This window comes from Ascaphus truei, chromosome 4 (assembly GCF_040206685.1).
Source record: "Ascaphus truei isolate aAscTru1 chromosome 4, aAscTru1.hap1, whole genome shotgun sequence".
NCBI lineage: Eukaryota > Metazoa > Chordata > Amphibia > Anura > Ascaphidae > Ascaphus > Ascaphus truei.
Window position 1 is genome coordinate 26,385,290 of NC_134486.1, and position 18,945 is coordinate 26,404,234.

General features: G+C 41.0%; 1 protein-coding gene across 4 annotated transcripts in view; it reads left to right on the forward strand.

Moving 5' to 3' along the window:
* Nucleotides 1-18,633, forward strand: part of LCLAT1 (lysocardiolipin acyltransferase 1) — a 250,511-nt gene extending 231,878 nt beyond the window's left edge. For all 4 annotated transcript variants that reach the window (XM_075595444.1, XM_075595445.1, XM_075595441.1 and 1 more), the window contains one exon: nt 9,991-18,633. In XM_075595444.1, coding sequence (XP_075451559.1) covers nt 9,991-10,499 — 509 coding nt within the window. In that variant the 3' untranslated portion in view covers nt 10,500-18,633. The remainder of the gene's footprint in view (nt 1-9,990) is intronic.
* Nucleotides 18,634-18,945: the final 312 nt, after the last annotated feature.

The following is an 18,945-nucleotide window of genomic DNA, read 5'->3' on the forward strand; positions in this document are numbered from 1 at the left end:
CTGAGACTGTCAGCGTGTGGGCTTCCAGATCAGAACAGCAGCAGCCCAGGCAGGTGTCATTAATTAGTGCCCAGGTGAGGGGAAAGGATACACACCCAGGCAAGTGCTAGGGCCTATATACCTCCCTTCAAACAATTTCTCACTGAGTCCATCACAGTTGTCAACTTTCAACTCCCTTATTTGCGCACCCACATCAGCTCCCCCTTACTTCACTTACAACGCAAGACTTTCTCCAACCACTTTAAAGATAAAATCAATGCTATTCGACATTGCATTTTGTCATGCGCCATCTACACCAAACCGCTCCAACTATACGCTCACAGCCACCCTCCGTTGCTTCCCACCAGGTACAGATGAAGCAAAACTTCTTGGTCTCAGTACCGAGATTTTCACTATTCCAGTGCGGCTACAGTTCTTACGGCCCAGAGGATTGTAACTATAATGTGCTAACCATGGTAGCCATACTTTTGGGAATTTAGTGCCTGTATCAATTACTAGGTTTGTGAGCTTTTCCATCTGACAGCCAAACCAAATTTTATTCTTAATTTTAGGTAACGATGGAGAATCCTTCTGTCTCCATACTGCTGCGATCACACACCTCGTTGCTGTCGCAAAGTGTGCGATTAATTTATTTTCGTCTCTGGACAACTCGTGTGCTGGTCTGTTCAAAGGCAACAGCCAGGAGTCCAATGGGATTTCGAGGTCCAATATCCTCTAACCAATTCTGAATTTTCACCCAAGTGGGAGATATTCAAGGGCAAGAAAACAGCATGTGTAACAGGTTTGCTTGCTCTCCGCAATGTTTAGGACACAATTGTTGACAATTTTAATGGGGTGAGGTACCACCTCATCATAACTTTTTGCGGCCGTCGGAAATATTTCATCCCACTCCTCATCTTCTAATGTCTCTCCTAAGTCTGTCTCACATTGAGATATGCAGGATGGTCTGAGGATACACTAGGCCGGAATAGATCACTTCCTTATACATTTGGGATGTTAGTCCCCTTGTATCTGTCTTGATTTTTCAAAATGTGTTAATGGGGGGAATGGTGAACATTTGAAGTAGAAAGCTCTGATCTGGAGGTACCTAAAAAATTCAGAGTGGGGAATTTCTTTTTCAGATCTGATTTGCACAAAAGTTTTAATATTTTTTTTTCTCCCCTCCAGATCCCAAAGTCTTAAAATTCCTTTTTGTTTCCAAATTGCAAAATCTTTACCGTTCAGACCAGGAGCAAAATCGATGTTGTCGAATATGGGTGTCATCACTGTCCCCCCTAGAGGTTAATCCACACTTGAATTTTGTGGTTTCCCAGACCTCCACCAAGTTGTTCATCAAGGAAAGCGGCGCCTTGATGGATTTAAATATTGGCTTTTTTTGACCAGATTAAATTGACTATGTCACAAGGAGCGCATATCTCCTGTTCCAATACGACCCATCTTTTCCGGCTGGGCTCGGAATGCAATTGCGAGATTTGGCATAGTTGCGCTGCCTTATAATACGATATCAAGCAAGGTACTGCTAGGCCTCCCGCTAATGTATGCATCTATTGTACATTTTAAATAAAAGACACTTTTTTCAAGAAGGCCTGTTTAACACTCTCCTGATGACTTTCTTGTACTGTCATCCTAGATACTCAGAAGCCCAATGATGGTAACTAAACCCATGCTAAGTGACTTACCATACGCGCACACTCTTCCTTATGCCTCCATCGCCCACCTTTTAGACTAGCAGATCGTTCAAGCACGGACCTCCTTCCTATTGTCTCAGCTTCTTAACATACTCTTTTCGTTATACAATGCTATTGCCCTCCCTCCCACATTGCACTGCGCTGCGTAATATGTTGGCGCCATTCAAACAGCAGATAATTATAATAATACAGGTTTTTTTTAAATAGTACAAATGTATTCGTGCAAGTCCTCCAAAAAGTGTAGTACTCCCGTTTATTCAATGCTCTGGATTTCTTCTTTTTGTAATTTATCTTTAGAAAACATACAGGTACAATATGCAATCCTTTATATGCATCAAGAGATTTTAGGGGGGAAATATTGTAATTGGCTACTCGTGTTTAGTTAAAAATGGGTTTTGGATGGAATTGCACCTTGAATACATTGTATATTTTTTGTCTCAGTTGTTTGTCACATTTCTTTGATGCAGCGTTTTACCCTCTTATTAGAGTTTCTTGTAACTAGGAATCCCCTGTTTCAGGTGACACTACTAACCATATACCTGTATACATAGCGGTGCTACTGTTCTTCATAAATAAGACACCAGAAAACCTCTTGCGAGCCATTGACTTGAGCGGTCCGGTCTTATGGAATGGCCTCACTTTGTAAATATGGGGCGCCGTGCTAATGTCTTGGTCTTTAAGAGAAATCCACTTCATTCTTGGAGAGCCCGACAATGGAGGGAGCATCGCTGTGATGCACAATGTCCCCTTGCTAAGTGTCTTCTGCAGCCTTCAAAGCCATTGGACTTTCCTTAAAGCAGTACAGATGTAGCAAGACTTACGGTCTCCAGAGCCGCGGCTAAAAATGCTTAAAGTCACTCATTCAGAGAGAGTGCTGCCACAGTCGGGCTGCAGAGGGTCCGTGCTACCAGATGGGACCCTCTGCAGCAATAATCCTCCGGCACCAGGGCAGTAGAGGTCGTGGTCCCGCGGCTTGCCCCGGTGCCAAAAACAGAAAGTCTCGCCCCATCTGTCGCACTTTGAGGCGGTTCCTGCTTTAATGTCCTTCGATGGAGAAAGGTACAGGAGTGGATCCTTGTTCAGACTGTTTTTACAAAATAGTCAGCCTGGTACTGTACATTGTAACCCTCTGAAAACAGTTGATTCTGCAGGGATTTATTTTTTTTAACCGATCCCCCCCCCCCCTCCCAAATCATATTAGAGGTCATTTGACCATTAAGCACTTTCAGGCCATAACTTGTTAAAACAATTATAGATTTTAAACATGCAAGCAACTATTGAACACCTACTAGTTTTATTTTTCCCGCCACATGGAATTATCCATTCATTTCCAATTGTACTTTCTTATGTGTTGTCTCTAACCTGGTCTCTTACAGCCTGCGGAGAGAGAAATGACACAAGTACATTGAAATTGCTGCGCAAATTACATTTATTTCCCAAGCTGCGTTTGTCCTTCACATATGGTGCTTTTTATGTGACCACTCCTCCCACGGTGGAGGATAAACTGTGAAATCCATTTGGTCAAAACAATGTTTAGGTTCAGTCCTTTTGTAGGTGATCAAAACATCCATAACAATGGCAAAGTGCTGGGTACCAAGATAAAGCTTTCAAGAACTGGAACACCCATACAGCTAAACAAAAAGCAAGTGTTTGATCATTTATGCCAATAATTATTAGACGAGCTGTCTGCTTTACCTTTAAAATCTATCCCTAAGAAGTCAATCTGCAGTTCTCTTCTATCCCATATATTATTACACTGTTCTAGCACTAAAGGGATAGTTTGTTTTGATGCTTGAAAAACAAGGCTGGTTCCAGATTTCACTGGTAGCAACATTAACGGTATTTGGTCACCCAAATACTGTTACGTGTTTTTAGATGCTGCACATGATCTAGATATGTGGCTGTCATTGTCACTTACATGTTTGGAAAACACGGTAAGATTTTCCTATCTGCCATAGATGGTAGATACATTACTCGGTCCCCATCTTGTTATATACCCTAATAAGATTATTGATTTATAATCAAAACTGCACAGCCCAGCTAAAAGCCATCTCAAAGATAGAGACTAATCCAACATCCTCCTGTCACTTCTGTTGCAATATCCAGCATCATTTATATGTCTATCTTGATCATGCCTCGAATAGTTTGAAGCGATATATTTGCATTTAAAGGGCCAGTCCCATGTATTGGAACCACAAAATATTAACTAGCAATTTTCTTCATAGAGAGAGCCAATGGCCTATAAATCAACAGTTTTACTTATTTGTATCCTACGCAAAATGAACGTTTTCCTTTTCTTTGTACGCGTTGAATTCTTGCATATAAGCCACTTCTATTTACCTAATGGTGGTACAGTATCATGATTAAATTACAAGCCAAAGAAAAAAAGAAAAAAAATGCCAGCAGGTGTATTGACTGACAGTCTTCTAACCAAAAGAAGTTGGATAAAAATGACAAAAACCCTCAAACAAAAACATTTTACTTTATTCCTAGCAGGAGCTGCCCCTTTAATAACCTTAGTAAGTTACATATCAATTTGAGTAATCTCTTTTATTAAAGTCACAAGGTAAGAGTACATAGATAATAAATTGAATGACCACACGTTACATATTCCATTCTAAAATATGATTTATGTATTACTTTTGTTTCAAATATATATGTGTGTGTATGTAAGATATATATATATATATATATGTATGTATGTATGTACTACACTTTAATGTGTGTGTGAGTCGGAGTGCGAGCTGCTGCTTGTTCTATTTGCTGATTATTAGTAACAGTGTGTGATTGGTTTGAACTCTAATTCTTGATTATATAAAATTGCTGTGGAAAAGTGCTCTTGATTTGCAGTTTGATGTGTGGTGCATGTGGATGACTTAACCCACGTGAGCTCTCTTCTGTATGAGTCTGAGTTTGTTGCGCGCAGAATTTTTTTTCGCTGATTTTTGCATTTATTTTTACATGGATCAATAAAGAAAACCGTAATATTTGGGGGTTTTTTGGCTTTACAATATTGAAAGAAGTCTTAGATGTTTGACTGCTACAGTATATACACAGAACTACTGTGATTAAGAATGTAGTTCCAGTAACAATCCATATGTAGCCCTCTTTCCTGCTGATATAGAGAGACTACTAGTGCTGTATATACCTGCTGGCTCAGCGAGATCTGGGCCTCCGCTAACTGGGAGCCTGGGGCAACAATATGTTCTTGGCAGCGCCTACACTTACCCAGGATCCCCAATAAGCAAGATTCCCCTAGGTAAGAATAATGATAACAAACCACAACGTTGTAACCTTTTACTAATAAGTGATTGCAAAACCTTAGCTTACACCTCTCAAGAATAAAACACCTATAATCACAGTACATGAATAGTTGATAATCAGTTGTTACACACCAGTGGCTTGGCCACTCCCACACTCGCCTAATGTCACTTCCCACCACCGCGTGTACCCCACACCGTGTCCAATGTCTAGACTCAGTCCCTTGGTCACTCAACCCAGTGTCCCCAAAGAACCCTCCCCCAAGGCGGGATCAGTGCCTGAAGGTACCGGTGTTGGTGCACTTATTAAATACCTTCCGGCTACTCCAGCAGCCGGTAACAGACTTCGAAAAGGATCCGCCGATCCAGCGTAGTCTCTCACGAGTTTGGAAATGTCCAGCAGCTTGAGCCCAAATCACTGATCGCACACAGCAGCTCAGGAAGAACACTGTGTCCCTGCCTGCTAATACAGTAAGGGAATAGAATGGTCTCTCTCTCTAGGGCTTTCCCTGCAGCACCACAAGCTAATGGTGACTCAGGGTCTGCACTGGGGCCTGAGGGGGAATCTGGCCTATGCAGGCGGGTCACTGACCCCCTGCACACACACAACCTCTCCCCTTACTCCTCCGGCACCCTCTGCTAGCGTGGTCTCTCCCCCACGCTTCCCTTTCCTGCCTGCTAGCCAATCCTGCACTCCTATTCGCTCCCTGGCGTCATGTGTCTCGGCTGAGGCTCATGGGCATTGTAGTTTTACCCCAGAGCCTCCTGTTATTGGCCAGCCGTTTCACGCGCTTACACTGCGCATGCGCAAACTCTCCGTGCCTCCGATCGCGCATGAGTATTGCGCAATGCCAATCACAACTTGACGGCGCCCTATGCTATCGAGCCGCCGTGGAACCTCCAGTCGCGCCCTACAGCAGAGGTGTGTGTGTGTGTGTGTGTGTGTGTGTGTGTGTGTGTGTGTGTGTGTGTGTGTGTGTGTGTGTGTGTGTGTGTGTGCGTGTGTGGTTCAATTCAAGTTGAACAAAACATACATACTTCCATACATACTGTATGTAAATCAGTTTATATGCATTACAACAAACTCCTCTCATCTTGGTACTGTAATCACACCAGTTGTATACATTTTATTTTCCAGGAATTCTGTGCTTTTAGAGTTAACTTTCCCCTAAGTGGGGCCCAAAAATGTATGTTTTGAACTCTGAAACAACCCTTAATACTGATAGGTGGGGTCTTATATGCTTGAGTTCTTTCACTTTCTACTAGTAATACACTATAACAAAGAGAAAAAATCCCAGGTGTGGACACGCAACCTCCAGATCGCTGAAGTGACTATACGTTCCTTAAAAAAGAGAATTCAGGAGCATCTGAGATTGATTTAAAAGGGTGACTAAAATCATCCTGTTACTACACACGCTGCTGCTTGTTCTGTGGGGAAGTCACATTTGTTTACCTTCAAAGACATTGAACATATCCCCCCTCATGATAGAGGAGGGGACAGGGTGAATAGACTTGATAGGAGGGAAATGCATTTGATCTTTATATTACGAACTAGAGCCCCTTTGGGTCTCAATACCTACTGGGATTTAAGTAATTTTTTATAAATTATAATTTTTTATATATTTCCCCCCTTTCTTCCTCCCCCCCGCCCCTTCTCCCCCCTCTCCTCTTCCACCCCTTTCCCGCTCCTTATTTGTTTTTGTTTTTTTAGTTATTATTTTTTCTCCTCCAATATGTCTGGTTTTGCCTCATATAGACACTCTTATTGAGTATATTAATATATTGCTAATACGCTTTTTTTGTTATGGGCTTAGTACATCATCGGCAATCCATGCAGAATAGTAACTACATAATCAAATATTGATTATTAATGGTTATGCTCAATTACAGTATGGGGGTTGATGTGTTCTTGGTTCACAACAAACCTACAGATCTTCTATACTATGTACTGGCCATATTCATGGACTAATGAGGTTTATAGTTGTAGTGCATGTTCCCCCACCCCCTGGGAGATATGGCGGCTACGGTGTATGTGATGCTTTACCTGCGACTCACAGGAGGCCTGAGCCTCCACTGCTAGGAGCTTGGGGTGTATTTGAGTAGGTTATCGGTAGCGCCTCCACCTGTACAGGATCCTACTATGTGGGATAACCCTGTTACAGGACCCCATACAATAAAACACACACGGGTACATATAACTGTTTTATTGCATGCAAAAGAATACTGAACATATATATACACACAGTTCCACACACCCGGTCCCGCACAACGTGCCCTCCAGTAACCGCACACTGGCGATATAGTCCCACAAAGTCCTGAGGGGCCCTCGGGCACCAATCACCCTGGTGTCCACGAGTAGCAACTGTGTGAGACAGCGCTGCCCCCATTAACTCGTTTATAGTTGGTGCACTTGAAGTACCTGTTGGGTGCTCCGACACCCAGTAACGCCACACTGACGGATAGGATCCAGCGACGGCGGTGGTCAGCGACGACGTCCGCCTCTATGTGGGTGACTTCCCGCGAGGAGTGTATCACCTTTGTAGATAGTCTTTAGTATTGTGGTCTGTTCCCAGACCACCGGATCACCCGTCCGCAGCCGTGTCCCTAAACTGGGGTACTAAGCGGGCAATGTCCCTATCTAACGGCAAGTCCCTAGTGCAGCCACAATCTATGTGGGAGTCGGGCCTAATGGGTCTCTGGCCTAGTGCTGTGGTCACGAACACCCTGCACATGCACACCCTACCCCTTCCTCATCCCAGCTCCGACTTGCGTGCTCCTCTGCGCCCGAGAAGTATCATTCTCCAGAGCAGGAGAATCCGGCCACTCTATTGGCATCTGCAGCCCATGTGGTCTGTCGCCCTAGTGCATCCTGGGGGCTGTAGTCCCCTGCGGATCTTTTCTTTCAAATAGCTGCCTGGCGCACCTCCACTGCGCATGCACGGCATCTTGCGCAATCACGACCAAGATGGCTGCGCCCTGCAAGGGGAGCTGCCGGTAACTTCCGGCGATCCAGTCGCCTGCAGCAACCTCCACACACTCTCCCCCAGCCTCTGCTGCCGCCGGACGCAGCTGCAGCCAGAGGTAGGGGGCAGACGGGAGACATGGGGGACCCAGGCGATATAGTTATTTATGAATATCTGTTTTTTATACCGTATTAAATATTAAGAATATATTCTCCACTAGTCCATTAGGTGATCCACTGTATTGTTCTCTGATGGATGTGTTTGTCTTTTTTGATCACACAGGGATATAAAATAAGTACAAAGAAATAACATTTTAATATTTTTTTTGTTGATTGCAGACATTGCATTTATATAGTCTAATTTCTCTTTTTCATATATAAACACATCAGTTTTTACTCACATATAACCAATACACTTATAAACATTGTGTTATAGATTTAGATATTTTTGATAGCTGTGTAAGTACTATTCAGAATGTGTTGAGAGTCCACCATTCTTATTATGATATTAGGGTTTATAATAGAATTTTTATTGTTTCTGTCATTTCAGTGTGTTGGATCATACTGTAGTTAACTTTATAATTATTTACATCTATCTGTTCCACACTGTTTTGTTTATAGTAATTGTAGTTTATAGCAAAGTGTGTTTTTATGTTATGTACAATAAAGTTGTTTTTGTTTTAACTATTGTGGATAGATGTGATGATGCTTTTGACATCATCACGCTCATTTGCATTGTACGAATCACAGAGCTACTTCCTGGTTCGTGAGCATGTATATGTCCACCCAGGAGGACAGCTTAGTACACTTGGACAAAGCGCTGGTGCGCAAAACATGTTAGTGTAACTTTGCTCTTCCTATTTTGGCAATAAATCGCCTTTTTATTCACCCTCTTGCACTAAGTTCGTGGTGCGGTTCTCTGGCTTGCTGACAATCTTTTTTTTTTTTTCTTGCTCTAATAATTAACTTTGAATAAATATGGATTAAAAGTTGATTTTTTTTAGATATTAACTATCACTTCATCTATCTGGAGGTTGAGTGTCCACAACTGGGATTGAATTCTCTTTGTTATAGTGTATACCTTGTATTAATCCCAGAAGAGCACCTACCTCAGTCTACATTAGGCTGAGCAAGGGTCCCCTGTAGTTATTACTTTCTACTAGTAAGAAGGGTGGGGAGCCGTGTTGGTCATTCTTCCATGTAGACACAAAGGAGGGAGAGGGAGTAAGGGGGTATGGTACCTTTTATTGGACCAACAAGTCGTTGTTATGTTACAAGCTTTCGAACCTCTGTGCCCTTCATCGGGTAAACCTTTTATCGGCTATTTAAACCTTTATTTTATGCATGAATGCTCATTAAAAAACTGTATATTGATGCAATTCTTGCCTGATTTCTAAAAAGCCATCTTACACAGAGGAGGGCGACTCTTTTTGTATGTTTTAAAATAATCATGTAAATGCGTGTGTTCATGTGTGTTCTTCAGACAGGTTTTTTTCAGTGTGTTATTTTGTGCTGGGAGGACAATTCTTGAGATAAATAGCTACAAATACAATATATAGGGGTCCGTATATCAAAGTCTCTGACTTGCAAAACCGGTCCGAAAATATTTTTACCAGGAAAAAAGAAAAAATAGCGCTCCATGTTAACATTGACAAGAGGCAAAAGGTGGCACACTGTATGCTCATGTGTATGTCATTACCCAGAATCCCTGGCTGCAGTGGAAGCATTATATACTAAGAGATAATGGGGAAAGACAGGTTTGCAGACCTGTCTGAGACGTGAATGTGCTCACATGTGGAATTTGTATTTGCTGTACACTGTACGGTGATGGGTTTATCGTCACTTTTGTACTCGCCCTAACTTTGTGTGTCTACTTTTTCTAAAATATTTCTGTATAGTTATTGCTTTTATTTTCGGTGTAAGTGGTCTCTTGACCCCACTGCATTAGTTAACACTGCAGATTGAATAAGACTTCTAGTCTTGAAATATATTCTACTGATTTCTATAATAACTGCTGCTTAGTACAACTTTAAATGCGTGTTGATTTTTTTCATATACCTTCTGATTTCCATTGTTTCAGGTAACAACCTTGATGCTATCCACGATATAACGGTGGCATACCCGCACAACATTCCTCAAACAGAGAAGCACCTTTTAAACGGAAACTTCCCGAAGGAGATCCACTTCCATGTCCGCAGGTACCCAGTGAGTAGCCTACCAGCTTCGAAGGACGAACTCCAGCTGTGGTGCCAGCAGAGATGGAAAGAGAAGGAAGATCGCTTACGTGCCTTCTATGAAGGGGAAAAATACTTTGATGTCACAAGACGAAGTAAAATTCCACCCTGCAAGTCTGAATTCAGGGTGCACCTGATAAAGTTCATGTCACTGCTCTACTGGACGTCCTTCTCTGTAGCGATGTGCGTGTTGCTGTCCATGTATAGCCTTGTGCGATGGTATTTCTTAATCATGATTGTGATTTTTGTCCTGCAGGAGAAGTTCCTCGGTGGGCTTGAGCTCATCGAGCTCGCATGCCACAGATACTACACCAATAGGCAACACCAAGGCGTATTGGCAAACAAGAGAGAATAAAGTAGAGCATAAAACGGGGGTCTGTAAAGGACACGCCTTTGTAAACTGTGACACATTTTGCATGTAAACCATACACTTCTGACGACCTTCATTACTGTATTTCTAAGACATTTTGCACTTCTTGCTATAAAAAATAAAATAAAAAACACAGAGAAAAAAACATAAAACTGTACAGTACTATTAGAAAAATCCACGTGTAGGAGGAAAGCATATCGTTGAATGTCATTTTGTCTGCTAGTAATAGACAAAAGAAAAACCCGTTGTGGTGAACTATTTACAAAAACTTGAGTCGAAGGGTTAATGAAAATAATTGATAGACTTGAGTATATAACATGCTAATGCTATTATCCAGCATCAAGTCACGGGATAATAGAAATAAGCTACGGCAGCACACACACCTGTACAGGTATCAATCATTAGAGCAGACAATCACAGGATTTTCCAAATCCCAGCCTCACAATCTCTTGATCCCCAGTTTAATTGTTACTTTATTTTCTCATCCAGACCAAACCCGGCCAGCCTAAGAGAATAACTGCCATGAGAGAAGTATCTGCTGGCGTGCGGATACACTTAACCCTTACATTGACCGAGGGGCTGACATTGCGGGGCGGTGACTCAGGCAGGGAAAGGGTTAACTTGGTGCTGTAGTTGCTGTGATGAGTATATTATACAGTAGTTTGCATCAACTATTTTAGTGATGCTACCAGGTTTTACATGTAAACCAATATAAGCATCTTACTGGCCCATAGTAACACATGGGATATATATGGATATATATATAAAATCATTGTTCCATCAGGTGAGATATAGATATATAATGGGTCATGACCTTGCCATTGAATTCTATGGAAACTCTGATCTACAGTGAGATGTGTTTTGTTATCTTGGGTTTAAAAAATGTGCAGAGTGTGTGTATACACCTATATAGAGCCTGCCGGTAAAAACTATTTGCCCAAACCTATTTTTGCATGTTATACAGTAGTTAAAGTACCTCGTAGACATACTGTATATCAACAAGGTTCCAGTCGTCCGGTAAAGGCTGATGTGTGTGTGTGTGTGTGTGTATGTGTGTGTGTGTGTGTGTGTGTGTGTGTGTGTGTGTGTGTGTGTGTGTATTTGTATTGTGTGTGTGAGATTTGTTGTCTCTGTATAGTTTATGCTGGACATTTTTTTTACATGGCACCAAAGTCAAGTTCGTCTTTGTTTTTGTTTGGGAAATTATCAGGATTTTCTCATTCACGTTCAGCCCAAAAAGGCCTCTAATCTGCTGCAAGTACAATCCAAGAATAGAAAATGCTACTGCTTGCTAGTGACTGCCTTTCTCCTTCCCTGTTCATTTCTAATGATTATTAATGCCTCATCTTTTTATTTTATTTTTTTAAACTTACATTTGTCAAAGACACGCAGTTGCAAAAGTATGGCAAAAATACTACTGTACACCAGATTTACCAAGGATTTTTATCAATGAAACCAGATCAAATTAAACATAGTTAGCGTCCATTGTTGAATTGGAACTATTTATATAAAGCCATGACTGTAAGTTTGTTTGTTTTTTATTAACACTTTGAATCTTCTGATGTCCTCGTAAAGTCAAACATCATTTATAAAAGTCACAGCTTAAAGAAACCTTCCCACATTGAACACCCACACCCCTCTTTTTTTTTTTAATACATAGCTCCAAGGACACCCTGCGTCTGAGATATTACCAGAAAAGGTGGTGCCGGTACTACACGGTGGTCTAAAATACCCAGCGTCACGCGGGCCTAAGAGAAGTCGTTGCAGCTTCATATTGACACGCGTGAAGCTGGAGATTTAAACCTCCATGTTGTTTCCCTTGGAGGGGAACTACCGGGGAAGTATCTTGGGAAGCAGAGGGTTCCCAGAGCTGAAATTAATGTGATTCTGCTCCGGAAACCCACCTGCTTCTCTACCATATATAAAAAATAAAATAGAGACCGTGAGGAACTGCTCCTTTTAAAGCTCTTTAGATGTCCCAATGTGCTTCAAACCTACATAGCTCAGTGGGTGTCCACATTTTACACACGCAATTAGTGTACAGAAGGAATGCGAAGTCCGGATACGTCTTAGTGATCATAAACGAGTTCATATCGAAGGACAGAAGCATCATTCTGTTGTAAAGAGTTGAACTGCAGAAAGTTCGCACAGGTGAGATCACTTTCACATTTTCAGCGATTACACACAGAACATGGTCAAATAAAAACATTCAACTTTGCACATACACCATGGATGTCATTGAGTACTGGCTGACTACTGTATCACTGTCATGTCATATGTACTTGTTATGGTTTTCATTTTCTTTATTGTTTTAACACGTTGCTATTTTTTTGTTTGTAGGAGAGTCTTACTGTAGGTTGATATTTCTTTTAAGGGACCAAAACATGAGAGTTTTTCTCACATATTATATGGAGCTTTTAAATCCTCGCGGGTTTCTTGTCCAGGTGTACGTTTTTTTTGTTTCTTTTTTTTAATATTGCATAAAATACTGTGCAGAATACTATACATTGTTTGCATCAATGGATCTATGTATTTGCCCCCAAATTAAACTGGTGCAAAAAAAAAAAAAAAACTGGCCCCAGAATTTCACAGAAACAACAGAATATTTTCGTTGGATAAACCTGGTGTAGTATTTTGCAGTGGTTTTGCCTCATTTTTGCAGCAACGAAGGTTTGATTTGTAAGTAATGGTTGCAGCAGAGCATAAGCTTCTTCGTACTGTTGCTAGTAACACAGAATATACGTCCATAAGGTATTTCATGTAATATTAGTTGGGAATGGTCAAATGAGCTGCAATGGTCTTTTGACCCTGAAAAGGTACCCTAGGAATATTGTCAGCCCTGGGCGATAACTATTGATACAGGTAGTTGTTTCCTTTGAATCCACAGCATTCTGTTATGTAATAAATGTATATTTTTGTCCATGATGAGTAAACGCCAACCTATATATATCTGTCCCTTCTGACATGAGGAGCAGCTGTTGTTTTGTCCTGTCTCAGCACTTCTAATGAGCTTTGACCATCGCAAACTTGAAGCCACCTCGTTTGTGTCATGAAGTAGCAGGATGTGCTAGTCTCTCTTCATTTCTCTCATTTAGGCTTAATGCTATAGTTTATTTGTGTGTGTGTAGATGGTCTAGGTATATGTGTTCTGATATACAGTATGAATGATTGTTCTTTATGAACAGAAATATTTACTATTCAATATAAAAAAAGGGATTCATTTAGCCTTAATTTTGCTACAATATTTGCATAGTTGTGTTTGCCGACCCGTCCTCTGAAGTCACTTGTCATGGTGACAAATTGAGTTAGTGTGATGGATTAAAATCAGTGCAGGTGAATGGTCGCTTTTTGCAAAGCTCACTGTGAATAATAACCTGCTAATCTCTCTGTAATGAATAAAGGGGTCTTTTTATTCCCAAATGAAAGCCGTCCATAGTAGCTGAAATGCACTGGTAGTTCCATTGGTGTTTCTTAGGTCGCTTATATATATATATATATATATATATATATATATATATATATATATACACAGTGGTTGACAAATCACCAAAAAATCTACTCGCCACACAAAAAAATCTACTCGCCACCTAGTACCAAACGTGTGCTGCTTGGGCCAATATTTACTCGCCCGGGGGTTAAATACACTCGCCCGGGGCGAGCAAATGTATAGGTTTGTCGAACACTGTGTATATATATATATATATATATATATATATACACACACAAATAAAAGCATTTTGTTAGCCACAGAACGTATCATTTATTCATTTTTGATTTTATTATATATTATATATGTATGTATATATATATATATATATATATATATATATATCCATCCTATCATTTATGTCCCTGGTTAGATAAGTAATGAGGCTCATAAATATTCATGTGTATCCTCTTTCATACAAGCCTCCTCTAGTGCCTTTGTTATGTGCTTTTGTCATCATCCTGTCTGATGTTTCTGCACTCATCCAATTTTTCAATGACGTTTTTGAGGGGATAAAATCTATTGCAGGTTTTTTAAAGTTCATAGCCTGGATGAATTAAAAGCTCTCCTTGAACATTAACAGTCTGTGAAGTAAACAAGTACGACGACATATTTCCAGCTCACTAAAACTTCCAATATTTGGAGACTGGAGGTACAAACGCATTATTGCATCTCTCCAAAACGTATACTGACAATACATATTGCTGGCTAAACCGCTCCAAAGACTAATTCATGGAGAACACTTATGGCAAGGAAGATTTCTGATGCTTATTAAAGCGTGTTAGAGGATAAGTGTTTATTTCCACAAATAAGCAATGCACATTTAATGGACTTGCAATGCCTATGATATAGGGAGTATGTGCCCGCCTCAGGCATCCGTTGTTACTTGCACCTACGTTGTGCCTCTCTCTTTTCATTGTTCTAGCAGCAATGTGTGTTCAGCATGCAGTATAAGGCTGCGGCCAGGGTGAGGGAGAGCGTGCTAGCGCGCTCGGTGCTCATTCTGCTCAGGGGATTTGTGTCCTGCTGGTTGATAGCGTAGGGGGCAGCGCAGCCATGACTTTATGGAGCTGGTTCGCCCGCATTGGGCGAACCGATCACGTGACGTGCCAGCGAGTGGCAGAAACAAATGTACTTGCTCACGGGCACATGTGCGCGCGCTCACGCTGGCCACACACCTAGCAATGTGTTTGATCGCGCTGAGCGGGAACGCGCCCGCTCAGCGTCACCCTGTCCGCAGCCTTAATGTGTTGAAGTCTGCTGTGAGTGGAGCACATGAAGCATTATTCCAGGGCGGCCAACTCCAGTCCCCAAGGGCCACCAACAGGTCAGGTTTAAAGGATATCCCTTCTTCAGCACTGGTGGTTCAATCAGTGCTTGACTGAGACACCTGTGCTGAAGCAGGGATATCCTTACAACCTGACCTGTTGGGGGCCCTTGAGGACTGGGGTTGGCCACTTCTGCATTAGTCTATGTAAGAGTCGTATTTAATGCACATGTTCACTTACTTGATATAAATTAAGACAATATCCTTCAATTATTTTATTACATCTGATTACATATTTCATTCTGCAGTCAAATGTAATCTATTATAAGTTCCAGTACCTAAGAAGATACATATTTAAGGGGCTCCTTATAGTTGACTATCTCAGTTAATTTGAGTTGTTTAGTAACCACCCTCTTTGCTGCCTTACTGAACTTGGTCACAATGTTTTTCTTTATTTACGGTAATGTATTACTACTTCCACCTGATTTACCTTTTTTGCGTGCTTTGCTTAAATTAAAATATGCTATAAAAAAACATGTTGATCCTGAGTGAGCCATTTTGCTTTAATACATGCTGAAAATAACTTGCTAAGTGGGACCAATAAACGTGAATGAGGATAAACACATAGCCTTTGGCTCTTTTGAGTCCATTGATTGATAAATAAATGGGGGTGTTTTATTTAAACACAGCCTGTAACATGGACTGGTTAACCTCAGATATTGCCTTAAAAATAAAAACGTTTCTCCCTAATGTTCTGCCGGCCCAGCATTGCAGGGGTTAAATATCAACACTTAAAGGAGCATTGCTCTTTGGGTTGTTAAATGCAGTAGACAGAGCGTTGTGTTTTTGCGTTAGTTAGACTACATGTAATGTGTTCCATCGGCTAGTAATGAAGGTGGGTACTGTATGCATATTATTGCTGTTGACAGAAGTCGCAGAGGTTGTTAATGTATAGAAAATAGGATGGGAGTTCTGCAAATGCTTTGCGTTTATGTCCCAATAATTGGGCCAAGCATTGTGCCACACATTGTGATCTTTACAGCAGGAGCACTGCCCGTGATGCCGACCCTGGTAATATTGGGCAGCAGAACTGCAGGGTGCTGCAGCCTACTTCTGCTCAGGCTGACCAACGATAGAGGACTTTCTCAACACTGCTGTGTGTTCGATGGGAAGGGAAGCTAGAAGAGTGAATATCCTCCCTCAAATCATCAGAAATAGAAAAACACAAAACATTTGTTGAGTGCAAAGTAAAACCCACCAGCGCTGATCGAACGGCATATAACCAATCAGATAACCCAAAAGTAGAGTTTGCACACCGGGGATACCATTAAAAAAAAAAAAAGTTGGTTAATGGCTCAATCTTCCAACGTTTCGGTCCCATCAAGGTCAATCAGGGGACCGAAACGTTGGAAGATTGAGCAAATAAAAACAACATTTCTGATGGTAGCACTGGTATGCAAACTCTGTTTTTTTTTTAGATGGAAAGGGAACACAGCACAAGTGTGTACCGACAGATGCAGTTTTAGGGTCTTTGTGTCACTCATTATAACATTTGGGATGCAATGTTCTCTGTATCCTGTTGCAGGACCACTTTGTCATTTGAGGAAGGTAGACAAAATCTCGGCACTACTTTTTTAGCTGACCTGTGAAGCTTGCTATATATATATATATGTGAAGCTTTGCATCTCATCCCAGCCTCTGTTTAAAAGCTGTGTTTAAAACAGCATGCAGTGGCTTGAGGATTGGCTTGTGTAATACGAGCTTGAGACAAAAGGTGGCACTGAGTGCTCATTTGCATGTCATTTCCCAGAATCCCTTGCTGCAGTGGAAGCGCTGTATGCTGGGTGACAATGGGGAAAGACAGGGTTGCAGACCTGTCTAAGACATGCAAATGAACATACAGTAATATTTACAGTTGCTATATATATATATATATATATATATATATATATTCAGTCCTCGTGCCACCTTGCGAACATATTAATTCGCTTTACGGTCTATTGAAATAGGAATCACATGTGCATATATTTTTTAATCTGGTATAAGCTCAAAATGAATAATAATGTGGAGCTTTGCTTTGAAAAATATTGGGCAAAAGACAGTGCACAGTATATGTAATGCATATGCTGTATTACATCATAGGACAATTACAAGCAAAATCAGTTAGAGTAACATGGTGTTCAGGTCATAGGATTATAAAGTTGGTACATATGATGGAAAGAGGGACCCAAACTCTCCTGTCCTGAGTATTATGACAGAAACCAATCAAGATGTGCAATGTACAGGACATCTCACCAAGCTTCTCCAGGCCTGTTCTACTCGGTAAAAACAAACACAACAGCAGCCTACTGGGTTAAACCTGGTGCAAAACAATGTGATTGCCCTAGATTTTATAAATAGACACCCAGGTGTTTAAAATGCAGGTATCCTGGTCATGGACCGTTGCTGGAACAGGCTTTTGGTTCTTGAGATATTTACTCCAATGTGTTTTTTTTGGGGTGGGGTGGGGGGGTTGTCTAAAAGTGACTTAATGACTATCAATCCCAGTTTTGCCCTAATAGAGACATTTTGAACTTTCATACCGTAGCTTGGTGTGAATGAATATTGGTATGAAACAATATTATTCCTCTTTTAACCACTCTTTACCTGCCTGTAATTTGGGTGTGTGGGGGGGGGGGTTTACATGGAGCACATTTGCTCTCGGTGAGCAAGGTACACGTGACATTGCTGCAGCCCAAAAGGGGGGAAGACATTTAGTGTGGGCTTTATAGAATTCCTAGGGGGTTATTCATTAAACTGCAGTAGTGCTGATCGGGGTACTATCGAACACGCACTCCCATTTACTTCAGTGGGAGTTACCATGTGATCAGCATTATCTCAGTTTATTACATTATTAACCACCATAGCCATAAAGTGTGGTTTGCTGCTTACTTCTCTTGTATCATTTCGTGTGTGAATCATGGAGAAGAAACCGTTCTGGGCGTGAGGTACATAGAAATGGCGACCATTCATCAACTCCTAACCATCATGTAGCCTCATAACTCAACGTCGTCTTCTTTAATTGAGCAACCCAAGTGACATCCTACATTTAACACTTCCTACCTAATTTACAGTACAAGTTGTTTGCTTGTGTGTTACCATACAGAACACACAAGTGATATATTTCTTTAGTTTGTGTTTTACTAGTAGTTACTGAGCTGGTATTGTCTTTCCACTTACCACTGTCTCTCGTCAATTGTGTTTTCTGTCTCCATAATATTGCATAAGAAAGTCATTTGACTTGTAAACAATCACCAAACAATGTAGCAAAACTTTTAAAGAACGCTTATTTTATTGTTTAATAAATATTCTGTTTTGGAGGAAAATGAAGACTTCTGATTGTTTTTCTTTTTAGGGGTGTGTTGCTTCTGATATTACCACTAGCTTTCTGGAAATTCTCATAAAAGTATTGCATCCATTTCCTATATAACTACATTCTGCTGTCCTCCGTGTAAGGATCCAAGGAGGTTATGTACCCAGACCTCCCGGGTGCAAAATAATAAAAAAAAAAAATTCAAAGGAAAAACATTTCAATTGGAAGCATTTTTCTTCTTTGATATGTACAGCTCGGCCCCCTTATAACGCTGTGCTTGGGGTCCAAAGAATCGCATCGCGTTATAAGCGGATCACGTTAGACA